The sequence below is a fragment of the Loxodonta africana genome, chromosome 27 (assembly GCF_030014295.1).
Source record: "Loxodonta africana isolate mLoxAfr1 chromosome 27, mLoxAfr1.hap2, whole genome shotgun sequence".
Lineage (NCBI taxonomy): Eukaryota > Metazoa > Chordata > Mammalia > Proboscidea > Elephantidae > Loxodonta > Loxodonta africana.
The window spans coordinates 27,478,067-27,495,639 of NC_087368.1; the positions used below are offsets into that span (position 1 = coordinate 27,478,067).

The 17,573-nt window shown below is 38.3% G+C and overlaps 1 protein-coding gene across 13 annotated transcripts in view; it reads left to right on the top strand.

Moving 5' to 3' along the window:
* CMC1 (C-X9-C motif containing 1) overlaps positions 1–17,573 on the top strand; it is a 102,160-nt gene that overhangs the window by 28,011 nt on the left and 56,576 nt on the right. The window contains exon 2 of one of the 13 annotated variants that reach the window (XM_023554892.2): positions 7,322–7,371. The exons of the other annotated variants lie outside the window; for them this stretch is intronic. Coding sequence (XP_023410660.2) covers positions 7,322–7,371 — 50 coding nt within the window. The remainder of the gene's footprint in view (positions 1–7,321; positions 7,372–17,573) is intronic. 13 annotated transcript variants of the gene reach the window in all.

The window sequence follows — 17,573 nt, forward strand, 5'->3', positions numbered from 1 at the left end:
AGGCAAAAGACACAGTTCCTGTTCTTTGAACTTAACACTGCACCATGTTGGGGGTTCCCAAGATCACTCCTTGTTATTGTTAGGTGCTGTCCAATCAGTTTTGACTCTTCGCGACCCTGTGTACACAGAACAAAACACCGCCTAGTGCTGCACCATCCTTACAATCGTTGCTGTATTTGAGCCCGTTGTTGTAGCCACTGTGTCAGTCCATCTCATTGAGGGTCTTTCTCTTTTTTGCTGATCCTCTACTTTATCAAGCATGATGTCCTTCTCCAAGGACTGGTCCCTTCTGATAACACGTCCGAAGTATGTGAGACAAAGTCTCACCATCCTGGCTTCTAAGGAGCATTCTGGCTGTACTTCTTCCAAGGACCACTCCTAGGCTCCTTGCTTTGTTAGGAAGACTCAAAGGACTAAGTATATAGTTGTACTCTGGGCTGAGGTTTATTACAGCAAAGAATACAAAGCTAAGTTAGCAAGGGGCAAAGGTCAGTAGGGCAAAGTCCAGATAAAACCAGGTGCAAGCTTCCAAGAGTTTTGTCTTAAGAAATCACTTTGGACCAGCTTAATTCCTCTAGCATCAAATTATAGCAACATGTATAAAGTGTTACCTGCTGGAGAAGCTCTATAGAGACTCAGTGCCCAGAGTTTTTATTGGGAGCTGGTCTCAGAACACCTCTGTCTAGCACATACCAGACACCCAGAAGGAAAGTATTCAGCATTTGTTGTGATCGAATTGTGTCCCCCAGAAATAAGTGTTGTAAATCCTAATTCTTTAACCTGTAGTCATAATTCCATTTGAGAATGGGTCTTCTTTGTTACCTTAATGAGACAGTGTTAGTATGGGGTATGTCTTGAGTCAGTCTCTTTTGAGATATAAAAGGAGCAGATTAAGCAAGGAAGAAAAGCAGAAATGGGGCAAGATAAATGGCACACTACAGGAAGATTACCAAGGAATAGAAACTCAGACAGACAGGGACCTTCCTCTAGGGCTGACAGAGAGAGAAAGCCTTCCCCTAGAGCTGGCACCCTGAATTCCGACTTCTAGCCTCCTAACTGTGAAAAATAAAATTCTGTTTGTTAAAGCCCCCCACTTGTGATATTTCTGTTATAGCAGCACTGGATGACTAAGACAAGAATATACTATATTGCCTGCTCAGTTTAGACAAAATGAGTCACTCTTACCACTTAGGGAATGGTGAGAACACTTCCGAAGTTCAAGTTCTTAGATGCCAGCCAAAGGCCAACCTTCCGAGCAGACCTTTCTAAACATTAGCAGTCTCAAACTTGCTATGTTAATTCTTTTCTGTACATGGACATAAACCCAATAAATGTTAATTGGCAGTAGGTATTTGTGTGTACCCATTTGGGTTGATGTCATACCAATGTCAACTTGAGTAATAGACTTAATACCAGTCACAAATACAGCGGAATCATCCTTAAAGTAAAGGCGCTGAACAAATATGTAATAGTCATTATTTATTAATTTACGTTTGTTACATTTGTTAACTTATGCTTCTATTGTAGCTCCTTAAAGTGGCTTGTTACAGTTGTTATATCTGAGTAACAGGAGCAATTTTGGAATAAAACTATGTGTGATTGGACATAAATACTCTTGAATAAAATAGCTGGTGGTTTTTTTCTCACAGAAAGATGTGCAGTATGTTTTAGGTTCAGAAGTAAGTGAAATCTTTTAAATGCTAAATCTGTAAATGACTAGATTATCAGGGAGATTTGTCAGGTCAGCTGAATATAATACTTTAAACAATTTTTATACATCTCATCTTTGAAAGTATAAGTCTGTGAAAAATCTACATTTGAACACAAAAGCAAAGAATTTTATGGCTTGAAACTTAAATATTATGAGCTTGAATAGATACTGTTAATGTGAAATATGAGTCGTTCTGCCAGTACTTCATCAGCAGGTTTTTTTACTATATGGTCTTCATAGACATCAACTTTCAATTATTTTGTTGTAATATACCTAAATCCTTTCATCTCGTGAGAAATTAATCCAGAATTAAATACAGTCTTTAAACAGTACCATGGCGTGCCCTGTACGTGCAACCTGAGTACAAGATCACGCATGACTTAAGCTACCTGCTGATCCTCCAGTTGTAATTGGCATTCTGTCTAGATAATCAGGGCCCAATACTGGGAAACTCTTTGCAAACACTTGCAAATAATTCTATTTTAACTGAAATACTGTCTTGTGGAAATCTTGTATGCCCTTTGGAAAAATAAAGGAGGTTATTTGGTATGTGCAAAACTTGAGAATGCATAGACCGGTAGATTTAGAACTGTTTTTTAAAAACTGTTAGTTTTCTAGAGGGGCTGTCATGTTCAAGGAACACCGAAAGCGCATGTGGTGGTTCCAGTAGAATGAGGGAGAGGGGAAAAGGAGAAGTTCAGAGAAGCATTGGGGTAGTTTCATTTAGGATCTTGAGGAGCCCTGATGGCTCAACAGGTAGCGCTCAGCTGCTAATCGAAAGCCTGACAATTCAAAACTACCTAGTAGTTCTGTGGGAGAAAGACTGGTGGTCTGCTCTCTAAAGATTACAGCCAAGGAAGCCTTATGGGGTACTTCTGTGCTGTCACATGGAGTCCGTATGAGTCTAAATCAACTGGATGGCACCTAAAAACAACAACAGGTACTAAGAACGTTGGTTTTTATTGTGAGAAATGGAAAGACATTGATGGCTTTGAGCAATGGAGTGAGCCAGGGTCTAATTTACAATTTAATAGCTGTGTTAAGAGTAGATGGAATGGAGCAAGGGCAGAATCGGGGACACTAGTAAGGATGTGTTTTTGATAATCCAAGTGACAGATGATGGTGGATTGGAAGTGGTGAGAAGTGAGCACATCGGTATTGAAGGTACAGGCAACAGGCAAAGAGATGGGTCCCTATTATTTGTCCCAAGCAAGTAAAATAATGGAGTTGTAGTTAACAGAGATGAGGAAAGCTGCAGGTAGAGTTACTTTATTATCTCATTTTATTTTTTACTGGTTGGTGGACCAGGAGTTTAGTTTTGAGCGTGTTAACTTTGCGGTGTCTATTAGATGTGTGTTTGAAACCACTGCATTAAACAGTAGTAAAAATTAATTCCTCTTTTGAAGGGAAACAAAGGAGTAGAGTGATTATCCAGTTGTGGTGGTTCTAATATTTTCCAAATGTTTTTGGGTAAATAGTGCAAGTTCTCTACAGTCGTATACCTTTTCAGCTTGTTAATGATTGATTAAAAACTGACATTTTAGTTCCCTGATTTTCCTTTCAACATTTTACATAGACCACTTCCCTTCCAGAACATACCATAACTGCGTTGACTTATTAGTTCAGTAAACTGTTCTTCAGTACTGCTATGTGCAGTATATGGTGCTAGGCTAACAAAGACAAGGTTTCAAACTGCAATAAAGGTAGCAAATGACCAACTTAGTATTACATGACTTAATTTATATCAGTGCTGTCATTAGAATCCAGGTATCTTAATTTCCAATCTAGTATTCTTTCCATCATACCGTTTACCGTATCAAGGATAGCAAATAGAGTTCATTTGCACCAGCTGTAATCACGTGGTAATGGCTGCCTGGCCGCTGTGAATTCGAGTCATTTGGAAAGAGTGTCGTTGTATCAATTCGCTGTGTTGGTCAGGAACGGTGGATTTGTAAGTAATGATATGCTTTGCTTGGTATTTATTATTTTTGGTCTATATGCTAGTCTCTTTCCACTTGGTACGTTTTCATTGCTGGATTGTGCCTGCTCTGTGCTATATACGCCAGGCTTCATCAACCAGGAATAGTTATTTTCTTCCTATAGCCTAAGCAATTTTTAATTTTTTTTTTCAGGGTTTATTTTTAATTGTTTTCTGTGGTACCCTACGAACTGCAGGCCATTCATTTACTCAGAAAAGATACAGTCATACCATAAAAAAAAAAAGATACAGTCATACCATACAGCATAGTAAATGAGTTAGGTGTTAAATATTTTATTTTTATAATTTATAATTAACAGTATCTACTTCTTTGATATGTAGTTTTTACTGAAATTGAAACTTTTTTATTGATTTTCTTTACCTTATAAATTCTTATGAAAGATAAAATTAAACTATGTGACACATTTAGTAGTGAATTTTATGAAGGACCAGTAACAAATGTGAACATGCTCGTATGCTAAGTAAAAAAAAGTAAAGAGCAGGATATAAAATCATATACATTGTATAATCCTGCTTATGAAAAAACATGATATTTTTGTGTGTAGGAAAAAAGAAATACATCCAAATTTAACAATAACTAGAAATATGGGAGAAGAAAGGTGAGTTATAGGTTATTTCTCATGTGTTGTTTTCTCATATTTTCCAAAATGAAAATAAGTATTTTTCTTAGCTAAACTTTTTATCTTATGCATACACAAATTATAAATGTCCACCTTGATGAATTATCACAAAGTGAACTTAGCTGTGTAACCGCTATCAAGTGCAATAAATAGAAATTGACCAGATCCGCCTTCTTTGTGCTCATTCTCCATCACTACCCCCTTCCTGCCCCCAAAAGGTAACCACCATTTTGACAGCTAACTTCGTGGATTTGTTTGCCTGTTTTTTAATTTAAACGGAGTCATATAGTATGTGTTCTTTTGTGTCCGGCTTCTGTTGTTCAACATTATGTTTGTTAGCTGTACCCGTGTTGCGTGTAACAGTAGTGCCCTCATTTTCATCTCTGTATAGTACCTTCTCAGACTCATAGCGACCTTACAGGACAGAGTAGAACTGCCCCATCGAGTTTCCAAGGAGCGCCTGCAGGTTTGAACTGCCGACCGCGTGGTTAGCAGCTGTAGCACTTAACCACTACGCCATATGAGTCAGAACCGACTCGACGGCACTGGGTTTGTTTTGGTTTTTGGATGTAGAACCTTACATGGAAATGTTATAAATCATTCCGCCCTTCTACCATGGTGACGTTGAGGTCATTTCCAGTCTTTACTGGACTAATATAAACCTTCTGGTTTAGGCCTTTTGTACTTAGGTGTGTGCGTTTCTGCTGCTTATCTACCTAGAAGTGGGACATCTATTTCAACTTCAGATACTGTTGATCAAGGGCCCTGCTGGTTATGAGTATCCAATTTAAAAAATGGGTAGAGGCCACCAAGTTTCACTCTATAAATTATGTATCATTAAGCATGAATAGTGTTTGCCCTCACTTCCATTTGGTTAATTGCAAACCAAAACCTGCAGTGCTGTATTTTACCTGTGACTGTGGTATGATTCAGAATTCGTAACGGAGGAGCTTCACTTTTGGTACACCTTAGTAGCTCCTGTCAGACCAATCCTTCTGCAAATAACTATAAACAAAATGTGAAAAACAACTACCTGAAGGCATTGGAGAGTAAACAAAAAAAAAATTGGAGAAGGGTCAAACCTTGAATGAAAGGAATGGCATTGGGCGAATCTATGCCATGCAGAGTGGTGAGACTCATTCTCAGAACAAAACAAAATGAAAGAGCCATTGGTCTTGCTGGCTTGAAAAACCAAAGACAGGCCTTGGTGTAACTGCAGGCGTTGGAGGGAGCATACATCCAAACAGGGAGAGGGCCAGAGAAGAGGAGGCTTGTATTCTGCATGTAAACTGCTTAGGCTGAAGCCTGAACTACATACGTGTGGGGCAGATTTCATGTAGCTTAGTGAAGGCCAAAAGAACTGAACCAGAATTTGAGCTGCCACCCACTATTCGTTGGAGGGGATACAGTTTTAAAGTTTGAATTAAGGCAAGTAAACTTACTGCTTAAATGAAAAGGGGAAATTTTCCTCACGAAAACATAATGAAGTCAGACTTTCTATGTCATACCATTCACAATATCCAGGATACAATTCAGAATTACTCAGCATACCCAGAAACAGGAAAACGTAACCCGTTCTCAAAAGAAAAGACAAAGGTAAAATCCAAGATAACTGAGTTACTTGAATTAGCAGACAAAGATTTTAAGGCAGCTGTTGTAACTGCTTAAGAATGTAAAGGAGAATATGTTTGCGGTGAGTGAAGAGATAGAAATCTTAACAGAGAATTAGAAGCAATAAAAACAAACCAAATAGATATTCTAGAACTGAAAAATACACTATCTGAAGTAAAAACTTCAGAATAGAATTGACAGAAGGAGTCATGAAGTTAAAAACAGGTAGTAGAAATACCCAATCTACAGAATAGTGAGTAGAAAAAAAAAAACAATGAATAGACCCTCAGGGACCTGTGGGACAGTATCATAAGGACAACCTTCATGGAATTGGAATCACATACCTACCAAATGGCTGCAATTAAAACATTGACAGTGTTCATTAAACATAGAAATGCCCTGTAAGCCAGCAACTCCGCTCAGAGTTCTATACAATAAAGAAGGCTTTCTTGTGTATACAAAAGATCTGTACGGTAATACTCTGAGTAGTTTATTCGTAATAGCTAAAAAAAACTGAAAATCGCCTGGTTATCTTTCAGTAAGAGTAGTAATAGCTAACTGTGGCGTAGTCAAATGGAACAAACTTCCAGCAGTAGAGGTGAATCTCAAAACCATTATGCTGAGTGAAGTATAAAAGAGTCCATACACTTTTACATGATGTTCTAGGCCAGGCAACGTTTATATGATGGTCTAGAACAGTCAAAAACCGTTTGAACAATGTTGTGCTGTTGAGCAGGAGGTGGGACAGTTATTGACTGAGAAGACACATTAAAGGAACTTCCTGGGGTGATTTTAATGCTCTGGATCTTGTTAGTGATTTGGGTTGTGCAGGTGTATGGCTTTGTTGGAATTCCTCAAGTGGCGTATGTGAGATTTGTGTATTTCGTTGTATATAAATGTTATCTGACAAGAAAAAGTAAACCAATACTGAGTTCTGATCAGATGCATAACGAGGTATTAATGAATAAGAACGCATATATAATGTATAATGCTGGTGAGGGCTTGGAAAGGCAGGGATTCACACCACCGGCTAGGGATGTAGGATGTAGGTTGATTGGGTGCAATTCTATGAAAGAAATTCTGTATTGTTAAAATTCAGAGAAATTCTTAAATGTAGTTACCTTTAACCTAAGCAATTCATCTTGTAGGGGTTTATCTTAAGGAAATGATAGGAGTTGTGTAATGAAATATAAGTGTAAGCATGTTCAGCACAGCATTACATATAGTATGGAACATCGCCAAAAACGCAGATGTCAAAAGGCAAATTGATTATATAAATTATGGTATATCATATAAAAAAATAATATATATCATTTGCAATCAAAGTAAATACCTTGATTGATATGAGAGAAATCTCACAATATCTTGGTTTCGTTCCAGGGCTGGCAAACTACAGCCTGCTGCCCGCATCTGGCTTGCTGCCTGTCTTGGTAAATAAAGTTTATTTGCTTATGTATTGTCTGACTGCTTTTTCACTACAGGAGCCGAGTTGGGTAGTTGCGACGGCGACCATATGGCCCACAAAGCCTAAAATATTTACTGTATGGCCTTTTACAGAAAGTTGGCGGACTCTTGGCTTAGTTTCTTAAAATCTGCAAATTATTATATATGCTGAGGGTCCTTTTTTTTTCACTTTCGTTTTTGAGAATATACACCGCAAAACATTCACCAGCTCAGCCGCTTCTGCATGTGCAGCCCAGTGACGTTGATTACATCCTTCCAGTTGCTCAACCATCCTCACCCTCCTTTTCTGAGTTGTTCCTCCCCCATTAACATGAACTCACTGCCCCCTAAGGTTCCTGTCTAATCCTTCGAGTTGCTCTTGCCACTTTGATCCCATGAGGTTCCTTTTTATGGTAGTCGGAGATATATTTTGTGTAGGTCAAGTACAGGAAGAGCTTACCCAAATTGACTGATTCCATACATTTTTTATGAGCACTTAACTACCTACCAGGCACTGCAGACACACTGTGTACATAGCAGACTCAGGCCTTGTTCTTCTGGAGCCAAAGTGTCTTTAAATATTTAAATTAGAACTATGATTTATACTGTGAAGAGACTTATGAATAAATGTCAATAGGAATTATTTCTAAGTGTTGGGAATAATGGTGATTTTTAAAAAATTTCTCTGTTTTCTAGATTGTTTTTACATTCATCAGTTGTTTTTTATTGAGTAACAGTAATGAGGAAACCCTGGTGGCGTAGCGGTTAAGTGCTATGGCTGCTAACCAAAGGGTTGGCAGTTCATATCTCCCAGGCGCTCCTTGGAAATTCTATGGGGCAGTTCTGTTCTGTCCTATAGGGTCGCTATGAGTCGGAATTGACTCAATGGCACTGGGTTTGGTTTTGGTTTGGGTAACAGTAATGAAGATTGAGTAGATAACCAGACATTTGCTTCTTCAGAAATTAATTTTTTTTATAACATTGCTCTTAATTTGCAGACTTAATCAACTTTATAAGCATTCTTATTAAATATTTATTGATGCCTATCACTTGTTCAGCCCTGGTGGTACAGTGGTTAAAGTGATCAACTACCAACTGAAAGGTCAATAGTTCAAAAGCAACCAGCAGCTCCGAGGGAGAAAGATGTGGCAGTCTGCTTCCGTAAAGATTTACGACCTTGGAAACCCTATGGTGTTGCTGTGAGTTGAAATCAGCTCCACAGTAGTGGGTACTGGTTATCACTTGATCAGAGGAGCCTTGGTGGTGCAGTGGTTAAGAGCTTGGCTGCTAGCCAGCAGGTTGGCAGTTAGAATGCACCAGCTACTCCTTGAAAACCCTGTGGGGCAGTTCTACTCTGTCGTATAGGTTCGCCATTGAGTCAGGATTGACTCAATGACAACAAGTTTGGTTTGGTTTTTAAGAGATAGGAAGCATCTCAAGTTTGTTCTTCCCCCCTCCCTCTTTTCCTTTCTTTCCTCCTCTCTTCTCTTCTTTCCCTTCCCAGGAGAAGACTTTTTACAGATAGAATTGAAAGTAGATTAATTTGGCAGCGGAATATAAGACAAATCAACAAGTTTGCTTTCTAAATTTTGGTTTTCTGCATTCTTTTTAAACTGGAGTCTGTTCGTTAATGGTGACAGGCTACATGTGCAGAGCTAAGGGGGCGCTCCTTTCTTCGGCTGCTGTAGTGGAACCCCTGGCGTGGACTAAACGTGTCAGGCTGCTGTGTGCAGACGAGCTTTAGCTGAAGCATGTTCCTGCTACAGAGTTAGTGTGCCGTGGTCTCTGGTGTTGAAACTTTTTATTATTCTTGTAGGTGTCCATAGTCACCTTGGTTATTCATTGCCTCTGCTAAACAAATGGATTTGTTGGATTTGTCAGAGTTTTAAGTCCAACGTTTTAGTTTACTTTAAGTCTCCAAAGTTAAAGCACAACCCCCTTTGATCCGCAATTGACTAAACAGCTAGACAGCCCAGTTTATTCTCTTAATTTAATGGCAATTGACTTGCTTACATGATCTGAAAGTTCACATTGTCAGGCTGCCTTTTTCCCCTAATGAACACAATCGTTTTACTCTACGTTCTAATGTAATACCCCATGTCCTTACCTTTAAAGTAGATGAACTAATGATCTCTCTACATTGGAGTTTTTCAGGCTTTGATTCTTTACCATAACCCTAAAATTTGGTTTTAGCGATGACCAAACTCACAAACATAGCGTGAATTTAACTCTGCGTCCATATTGTTAGATGTCTTTTCTTACTCCAGCCATCTCTGCTAGCACTAACTTAAAGTTTGAGAAAGTCTGATTTGACTTGACTAAAGTAGATTTGGAGCCCCGGTGGGGCCACTGGTTGAGAGCTCTGACTGCTAACCAAAAGGTCAGCACTTTGAGTCCACCAGCCACTCCCTGGAAACCCTATGGGGCATTTCCCCTCTGTCCTGGAGGGTGGCTATGAGCCGGAACCAACTCGACGGTAATGGGTTTGGTTTGGTCTTTGGTTTTAAAGTAGATTTATTAGGACATATTTTCCTATAAAATTTCCAGCTTATCAGACACAAGTCCAGCTTCCTCTTAGCTTTTCTGAACTTCTCCATGTGTTTATCACAAAAATATTTCCATAGTTCAGCCTCATACTTACACCTCCCTAGTCAGTAACACTGCCGAAGAACCAGGTCCTGAATAGAACTAAAATGATGAACAGAATCTTTAAAATCGTCTTTTCCAATATATCCTTTATGTAAAACCCTGGGTTAATATCAATAGCATGATTAGAACTCAGTTCTCTCTCTCTGCAGTAGCATGTCTTACCCTTTTAGTTGCCTTTCTAAAAGTCTGTTGGCTCCTTAAGCTCTTTATAAGCGGTAATTCATTTCCATTCTAACTGGCTCCTACAGATATACAGTAGTCCTTTATGGTGGTAGAAGATACCTTTATTGGATCCCTATAACCCCATTGCCGTTGTGTCAATTCTGACTCATAGCGACCCTGTAGGACAAACTAGAACTCCCCATAGTGTTTCCAAGCAGCGACTGGTGGATTTGAACTACGTACCTTTGGGTTAGCAGCCATAGTTCTTAACTCCGGCTCCACTAGGCTCCTTTACCGGATCAGTAGGAGCAATGGTACTACAGCTCAGCACAGATTCATGCAGTCACAGCCCTTGCTTGCTTTTCTCTTCACTCACCTACACAAAGCTCAACTACACTATCCTACAAGAAGAACGAAGGCTATATGTGGAAATTTGAAACCCACTTAACAGGGAGCTAGATATTCACTGAACTCTACCGTGGCTCAATACAGAGCACAAACTTAAATTTGAGCCCTGCTGCATCCTGTGCCCTGCCTGGCTTGTCTTTCATAGATTTATTCTGTCCCTAGCTCATAAAATTTAAACTTTGAAAATTAAAATTTCTGATCCTATTGAAGGTTTTCTTAAGCATACTTTTTGATGTACTAGTGTGAGAAATCTGAATGTTTTCTTCTCATTTCTGCCTCAGGAGACCATACGTGATTAATTTACGTGCGGTTGAGTTTGCTAAGCAGCTCTTCATTTTCATCAGTAGTCTGTGATTCTCGGAGTGGACCTGTTTACTCAGTGTCTCAAAGATTAAGGCTTCGTGTCGTTTCTTCTGTGTTATCTTTTCCTTCTGTGTATCTGTGTTGTTCAGATGATCAGATACAAGTTATCATATTCTTACCGTAGAACCTCTGCTCAGTTCAGCCCTTACGATTGCAGTGCGTTTGATGCCCGTCTGTAACACCTAGGCTGGATCAGTGGTTCTCAGCGCTCAGCGTGCATCAGAGTAACCTGGGAAGCTTCGTTTTTTTTTTTTTTAATATCCCAGTGCTCGTCTCCCCAAGGTGGTTCTAATGTGTAGCCAAGATTGAGAAACAAGGGGTTATCCAAAGGAACAGAGTTGCCCCTTAAAGCAGCATATAGCAAGAGGCCATGTGGATTTTTCTTCTGTCCTCAGGTGACTTTGTATACCTTACAGTTATATATCTCACTACCTAGGGCATTCTTTTCCATACAAACTCTTTAAGTTGTTGTTTTTCTTCTTGTTGTTGCTATTATTAGCTTTTTTTTTTTTTGTCTTTTTTTTTTTTGCTATTTCTTGACCTTTACTTTCCTACTTCCATCTTGGAGGTTAAACTCCTGATTATCTAGGCTAGCCTTCAAGTTCTTTTCCAATGAGTCCTTAGCAAGCTTTAGGAAATGGTGAACCCAGGTATGCTCTTGCTGACTTACACCTTGACCTTTTTTAATCCTGTGAATTAGATGAATTGTCCCTTTCCCACTTCCCTGTTCTGAAAATTATTGACCTCATGGTACAAAAATTTTGCCCTCTTTAGCAGACTGTCTCTTCTCTCTGTTTGGTCAGTACATTCTTTGCTTTGTTCAGCTTCATGGATAGATTCTAATTCAAATGAGCACAGATTGGTTTGTAAGGTTTCTGAGTCCACAGGAGGTGATGTGACTAGTTCACAAATTGAGTGAAGAAAATTACTGCAACATGGAGAAAAAGTGTTTAAAGCATGTGCATGTATCCTCTGCCCTCACCAAGATCATAGCTCTGCCGCTCAAGACAATATGTAAGGTGTGGTGACCTGGTAACCTGCCCTGCTTGGAAGGGAGGGTTGTGTGGTGACATATAGGTACACACTCACATTCAAAAACTGTTTATGGATTAACTTATAATTTTGTTCCAGTTAGAGCAAACATAGAGAGTATATATACAAACGTGAAGGAGCCTTGGTGGCGCAATGGTTAAGTGCTTGCTTGCTAGCCAAAAGACCAGTAGTTTGAACCCACCAGCAGCTCCGCGGGAAAAAAGACCTGGCGATCTGCTTCTGTAAAGATTTTTGTCGTTGTCATTGTTAAGTGCCATCGAGTTGGTTCCAACTCATAGTGACCCTTTGTACAACAGAACGAAACACTTCCTAGTCTTGAGCCATCCTCACAAACCTGTGCTCTGCTTGAGCCCATTGTTGCAGCCAACGTGTCAATCCATCTCTTGGAGGGTCTTCCTCTTTTTCTGACCCTCCACTTTACCAAGTATGATGTCCTTCTCCAGGGACTGATCCCTCCAGATAACATGTCCAAAGTATGTGAGACAAAGTCTTGCCATGCTTCTAAGGGGCATTGTAGCCGGACTTCTTCCAAAACGGATCCATGGCATATTCAGTATTCTTTGCCAACACCAAAATTCAAAGACATCAGTCCTTATATGGTCTTCCTTATTCATTGTCCAGCTTTAGCGTGCACCGTGCAGATTATAGCCTAGGAAGCCCTGTGGGTCAGTTCTGTCGCATAGGATTACTATGAGTAGAAATCTGCTTGATGGCACACAGCAGCAACATACAAATATGAGAGTTGATCTTCAAAAAATCTTATTTATATTAAAATAAACAGAACTTTTTTTATCAAGTTATTATTTTTATCGTATATACTGTTGATGTAAATTCTTGTCTCATTCTCTTATGTTACCCTGTTGGCGTATACATTTGAGCCTTATATGTACCCAGTTCCTGAGTTTTACTGAAAAAAGGCTGAGTCTGAAGTTGTATCCGTTGGTGGCTATACTAACTAGCACTCTTTCACATTGATACGCTAGCTCTGTTTTTGCTACCTCAGTATTTTTGTATGGGCCTATTTGAACATCTATAGTTCTACCTCATGAAGTAGAATGAGCTTAAATAGGCAGTTAGGAAACCTCTCGACATTTTTGACCTTGAAGGAACATTGGTTTCCCTGTACTGGGTTGTAATATAGGGTTAATTACTATTGAGATTTGATTCTTCACCTTCTTTTCCTGTAGATTTTTATATGCCATTTAATGAATGTAAAGTTATGCAAAGCATGTGTATTAAATGGACTTGTTAAGTATGTCTTTCTTGTTAAACAGCTCCTACTGAGAGTGATAATATTCAAATATTCATTTATGGTGTGTGTTATTTAGGAATATGTTTGTACCATATTCTTTATCTTTGAATTATCGCTCTTAAAAAAAGTACTCCATAACGATATATATTTTTTTCATAATGGTATTTTTCATTAGTAGAGGGAAGTCTCAGTTTTCTTCTTTCCGTTTCCCTTTTGTTTTTAAGGAAAAGTTATAAGGTATAAGGAAATAGGTCATGGTACCTACAAACTGGTTAGGAGCTGAAGTATATTATGAAGTAAAAAATTGAAGCTCAGTGGCCCTCTAGGGGTTCAATTTTAACACAGCACATGGAGAAATAATTTGGAGAGATCTTCCGGGGGAGGGCTGTGTCTGCTGAAGAGCAGAGCTCTCTGTTACATTTTATGGTAGAGTGTGACTGCAAGTCAGCAGCAAGCTGGTTTTCACTCTAAGCAGTCCCCGGGTTACAAAGATCCAACTCAGGGACAACTCACACCTGCCCTTGAATGTTGCGTAAATTTGCCCTCAGTTTGAAACGACCAAACCAACCCCTACTTGGAACAAATTCTTCACAATCACCTTCACTTGCTGGAAGCGCAGCTTTTAAATCTCTGAAAAAGCTCCGAGCCTTTCCTTGCACTAAAGTAAGGCTGGATGAGAATCACTAGCACCTGTTACGACCTACCTACAAATCTGATTTAAAGACAGGAACAGATCTTATTTGCAACCCAAGGACGGCCTGCATTTGTTATAAATTCGATAATTTATTGCAAGTGAGAACATGTCCAACACAACCATCAACACATTTTCAAGAATTATTTGGTGGCCAATGCCCAGATTCCTTTTTAACACCCTTTCGTCTTCTCATTGTCACCTGTAGCACTTCTGGGTCACCTGCCTCCACTTCTCTGGCCAAACCCAACAGACCCTAGTGAAGTGCTTTCAGGATGTAATGATCATCATGTAACTTGGCCATTTCAGCTTCAGCACCTTTAACTGGCACCTCTGCCTGGATCCGTGAGAGCAGTTCTCCCAGTTTGAAACAGATTTACTGCTGGCTCTCTAGCCTGAGTTGTGTTGCACTTTGCCCTGTTGGTACAGCGGTTCAGTGCTTGGCTGCTACCTGAAAGATTGGTGTTTGTGTAGATTACAGCCTCTGGGTCAGTTCTACCCTGTCATACAGGGCCACTATAAGTCGGAATCAGCTCAGCGGCAGTGGGTTTGATTTTTTTGGTTCTGCATAGCTTGAGATCCAGTTGATTCTTGTTGGAATCTGTTCCAGGTGCAAAGTGCTGTTCTTTGTAATCGCAGAGTTAGACTTCCGCTGTTTTGGTAAGAGGGAGCAATGTTTTTCGTTATTTAAAAAGACAACTAAACTTCGATTTGCAAAAATGGAAAATACAGAGCTTATTTTGTATGCAGATATTTAAATGCTTTGAATATTTAAGTCCAATTCTATGGTTATTGAAATACTTTTAGAAGATTTGTGTGTATGTGCAAATACACGCTCTTTTATTCTCTTTGAAGGATGCTGTAAGACTTCACTCCTTTAAACGTTACAGTGTTTTCTTCACCTCTGTAGTTCCATTGAGCTTTACCATTTTTTCCTCATGCTTACGGGAAAATCTCAGTTATTAATGATTTTTTTTCTAATTAATTTGTAATTATTTTATTTTTACAGGGAAGATTTTATTGATTATTTTAATAGCTGAAACCCCATTGAATTTGACATATATAAAATATTAAATTAATTGGCTATAACCTGTAATTTATAAATTGGTATGGGTCTGTGCTGTTCAGTACTGTGGCCACTAGCCTTAATGGCTATTTAACGTTATATCTAAATTTGTTAAAAATAAATAAAATTAAAAAAATCAGTGTCTTGGTGCACTAGTTACCTTTCAAATGCTCAGTAGCCCAGTGTGGCTTGTGGCTATCATTGGACAGCACAGATATCGATCATATCCATCGTTGCAGAAAGCTCCATTGGAGAGCGTGGCTATAGCTATATGAATCATCTTCTTCAGTATGTTTTAAAAAAATCTCAATTCTGATATTTCCCTGTGTAAAATGAACTGAAACATGAGAACATCGTATGTCTTTATAGCATCTTTTATTAAAAGAATATTTTGGAATATTTGAAACTATAACTGATTACCGCTAAGATGGTTTTGCCTTTCTGTTTAGCTTGAATATCAGGATATGTTCTGATTAGAAACTAAGTGATTTTAAATGTTTAATAGAAGTTCTGTCTTTCTGAAATATGTAAGCACATCTACTTTATCTCCATCTTGTGGTGGAAAAGTATGAAAATGCTGTTCTTCGGAGTATAGTTAAAACTTATCCGCCTGTATAGTGTTGACCTACCCCTGCCCCTCCCCGTTACTGGGAGTGTGATAGTAAGTGTTTCATGTTTATTTAGAAGATTTGGGGTCCTACTCCAAGAGCCAATAAAAAATAATTTTAGGGAGAATGTTGACGTGTTGTGGGGTTGTTAACCAGTGTCATAAAACAATATATGTACTAACTGTAATGAGAAACTAGTTCTGTAAACCTCCATCTGAAGTACAATTGAGTAAAATTAAAAAAAAAATTTAGGTTATTTTTATAGTTACTATTAAGATGGAAATCCAGAACTGTGAGCGCCACATTCCGTATGTGTGTTGCAGTACTGAAACAAGGGTATAAACATTTTAATCACGGTTAGGGAAGAAACAAAAGGAGAAGCTTAGGCGGCTTACTGGCAAGTCTAGTTCGTCGTTAAAGAGGATTGTGGTGAATACGTATGCTTATAGGATAAATCCATGAAGTTTCGTAAATTGTTTCTTACTGATTATAATAGTTATTTTTTATAATTTTAATTTTTATAGTTTCGAGTTTTTTAATATGGTCACAGTTCTTTTGGGGTAATTGTAAGAAAATTCTTGGAAGTAAATGAGAAAGCGAGTATTAAAATACTTTGTAAACTGTTAGCAGTCTATCCAAACGTATAATCTTATCTTTTTAAAATATCTACTATGAAATATTTGGTTGGGAGAACCAAATCAAAGGTTTAAGACTATTTCAAATCAGATTTATTTATATCATTCTTTTCAATTTTTTGGTGAGTGGTTTTTTATCGTAACATACTTAACTTGATACATTTTTATGTTCTTTGAGGTTTTTTTTTTTTTTTAAAGTTTTCAAATTAAGACTAACGATTCACAGAGCAGTATTAATTTGGGGCTAATTTTTATAAAGGAAGACTGATGCTGTAGAAATTCAGAAAGAGCATGGTGGTTAAGTCTTTCAGAGTTCTAGGATTTTGTACACTCCGTAGACTTTAGCTGGGGTGGATTTAGATGGATAGCTTTAGATCGTTTGTTTACCTTATAAATGGGGGACGAGTAGTCTATGAACTGGCAACATTTAAACAACCAGTCTATTTAAAGAATATTCAAAACAGGAATTGTGGCATGAAAGTTGAATGTAGCACTAATATTTATAAAACAGTAAGGAGATTACTTTAACTACGTAACACTGTTTAGTTATAGTTTCGGATGATATTTCTGTGCTCACTGAAAGCCAGGCAGAGAAGTCCAGAACTGATAAGTAGTGGACGGGGATTTGCGTGTAGCAAAGATTTTTACTTAGGGAAAATTCTGTGATCTTAGAAACCTAGCATTAGATGGAGCCATTGTGTTTTACTAGTCCTACTGTAGGAATCTTTTCCAATAATATGTGAGACTTTGCATTTTCAACACCTCTACCCCAATTCAGGCTCTCATTATTTATACCTACCCCTGTGCATTTCATTCGTTTAAAAGAAAAATCATTCTTTTAATTTAAATGATACTAAATTTATATAATGAAAGGAATATGGAAAAGGTGAAACCACTCCAAAAAAAATCACCCCAAATTCCACTATTTACAAGTCCAGATATCTGTTTATGAACATACAAAAGAGATCATATAATGCACACTATTTAAGTTTAATTTAGCAGAAGAAAAAGAAACCAAATGGAACTAAAAGATTTGCTGAGATTCAGATAACTTTCTTGATAAAAGGTGTGCTACTTCTAAACTTGCCTCAAATCATAACAAATATTATGAAAGCCATTAATAAATTTGAGCCATTATGGTTTTTTTTTTTTTTTAACTTCATATCTTGATTTTGGACAATATTGATTGATTCCCGCTTTGAGAGAACAATTATACTTCCCCCTCCTCTCTCAGGAGCCCTGGTGGTTCTGTGGTTAAGAGCTTAGCTGCTAACCAAAAGGTTGGCAGTTCGAGTCCACCGC